Source organism: Ovis canadensis, chromosome 1 (assembly GCF_042477335.2).
Source record: "Ovis canadensis isolate MfBH-ARS-UI-01 breed Bighorn chromosome 1, ARS-UI_OviCan_v2, whole genome shotgun sequence".
NCBI lineage: Eukaryota > Metazoa > Chordata > Mammalia > Artiodactyla > Bovidae > Ovis > Ovis canadensis.
Genome location: NC_091245.1, coordinates 18460415 through 18463120, shown reverse-complemented (window position 1 = coordinate 18463120; position 2706 = coordinate 18460415). Strand labels below are relative to the sequence as shown.

General features: G+C 42.8%; 1 protein-coding gene across 1 annotated transcript; it reads right to left on the bottom strand.

The window, feature by feature from the left end:
* Nucleotides 1–676: 676 nt before the first annotated feature.
* On the bottom strand, nt 677–1615 carry LOC138428982 (olfactory receptor 2D2-like). Its single transcript, XM_069569991.1, has one exon. The coding sequence runs from the start codon at nt 1613–1615 to the stop codon at nt 677–679; it is 939 nt and encodes a 312-aa protein (XP_069426092.1).
* Nucleotides 1616–2706: the final 1091 nt, after the last annotated feature.

The following is a 2706-nucleotide window of genomic DNA, read 5'->3' as shown; positions in this document are numbered from 1 at the left end:
ATTTCATCCTTCTCAAGTTCTTTTCCAACCATAAAAATCTCCACTTCACAGTTTATGAGTTCTTCCTTCTTCCACTCTCCAACTCCATCACCCTTTTTTTTCAATGTCTCTCTAGGGATTCAGTTACTGCCACTAACCAGGAAGATCATGGCCATTTAAGGGTTGATAATTCATCCATGAGTAAAAGATATTTAAAATTGAAACTAACACTCCCTAAAAACTACTGTATGTCAGGCTCTGTATGAAGAACATTTTGTATATTATCTCATTTAATCATTACAACTTCCCTCTGAGGGAGCGACACAAACCTTAAAGGAGTTAAGTGAGCTGTAAGAATTCACAGGCCAAAAACATTAATAAATAAAAACACATGATTAATTATGTTAATAGAAAAAATTCACATATGTCATAATTGATAAAGCCAAGTGTGTCATCCTGGTCTGCCTGGCACTAGAGTCCAGGCTCTTGACCACTGTGTTAGATCTTCTGGATCGTCTTTGTCTCAAACCACAGCACCATAGACAATGCTGATTGCCAAACACCCTGTTCTCTCCCACTGGAGAGTTGAATGGTTAGCATTGTAGTTAGCATCTTCCAGGTCTCATGGAAGAGTCTTCATGGAGTTGGTCAGTGTGCACTCTCATGTAAGATTTCCCAGATTTTAATCTTTAAAGTGTCACTCTGGGGCCCTGCCCCTTCCCATCAGTTTGAGGAAAGCATTTTTCACATCCTTATTCCTCAGGCTGTAGATGACAGGGTTGAGGAAGGCTGTGGCAATGTTGTAGAAAAGGGCCATTTTCTTGCCACTGTTTGACAAGGAGTCAGAGCCAGGGCTCATGTATGTGATGATGCATGGAATCGCAAACATGGTGACCACGGTGATGTGGGAGGCACAGGTGGAGAAGGCCTTGACCCGCCCCTGGGCTGAGCGGATCTTCATGATGGTGGCAAAGATGTTGACATAGACAAGGACAATCAAGGAGAGTGGGACCACAATGACACTGAAGCCGGTGATGAAGTCCACCAAATCATTAAGGGATGTGTCTGCACAGGCCAGCTTCAGGACTGCAGGGACCTCGCAGAAGTAGTGGTCAATTTCATTAGGGCCACAGTAGGGAAGGCGCATAGCAAAGAAGGTATAGGACAGACCACCCACCACACCATAGGCTGCACAGATGCCCACCATGAGGAGGCACACCCAGCGGCTCATGATGACCTTATATCGGAGAGGGTGGCAGATGGCCATGTACCTGTCTATGGACATGATGGTGAAAAGCCAGTACTCAGTGATTCCACAGAAGAGGAAGAGGTACATCTGGGCCACACATCTAGCAAAAGAGATGGCTCTCTTCTTGCTGAGAATATGCACGAGCATCTGGGGCACAGTCATGATGGTGTAGCACACGTCCAGCATGGAGAGGACACTGATGAAGAAGTACATGGGCGTGTGGAGGCATGTGTCCTGGTGGATGAGGGTGATGAGGAGGCTGTTGCTCACAAGGATCAGCAGGTAAAAGACTAGAAAGAAGGTGAAGAGCAGAGGGTCAGTCCTGGGGCTCGAGGCAAAGCCCAACAGGATGAATTCTGTCACAGTGGACTGGTTGAGTTCCTGCATTGTGCTCTGCCTGTGTAAAGGGTTTGGGGGATATGTGATTTATTGGGCGTTGGTACTAAGGAATTTTCACACTCATTTTTTCATTTATGTTTCTTAACAGGAAGTTTGGGCTAGCAGATGGGGCACTACTGGAGAGGTCCCTGTAGTAGTTTGAATGGTGTCAGCATTTGGTTCTGGATTAAGTTATGGTCACGATGATGAAATGTTGAAGGCCAAGTCAAGGAAATGCTGGGTGCTGTGTTCAATTCTGTCTCTTCCTTTCCAGAGACAGCTTTGCTTTCCTCAGACTTATTTGTTCCATTTATGATTTCTCTTGGGACAGCAGAGGTTTCTAAACCTTGGTTTAAAGATCAGGATTAGAACTATTACACTCATAAAATGGGTTAAACTTCTCATCACTGTTAGGATTATCGTTAATGTCAGACTTTTTCTGGTGAACAAAACTTTACCGTTGTTCATTAATTATGTCATTGATTCAACATAGTTTTTGCCAAATGCTTACTATTTGTTGTAAATCAGGGGGAGCAAGGAAGAGTTACAAATGATATGGGTAGGAAAATGATTTCATGCCATCTACCAAGATAAATTCTAAGTATGTTAAAGAGTGAAATGCAAGAAGTAATATAGTAAGACAATCTTGGAAAAATATATGGGTGAATACTTATTTTATGGTGGTAGAGATGCCTTTAAGCATCAACTGATTGTTCCAATTCCTTCAACCTCTTGGTGTTGACCTTTATTTCTAATAACCAAACAAAGCAACATAGCTCCTCATCGGACCTGCTGTCTGTTTCTCAGTAGTTTTGAGAGCTCCTTGTGATTCCCAGGTCATTTTGCTCTAAAATCCATTGTCTCATTGAATCCTTGACCCACCTTGCTGCCTTGCTTGTGTGGGTACCTAACTTTTCAGTGGTTCATCCCCATGCTCTTTCTTCATCATGTCCCCAAATCTCACTAACACAAGGATGATATATGTAAGACTTGTCCTAAAGGTATGGGTAAAAGGAAAGATTTATAATGCAGCACAGAACAGAAAACTCTTTTTTTAAATGAACATTTAATGCTGTATAGTTCCTAAGTTATCTGTGCAG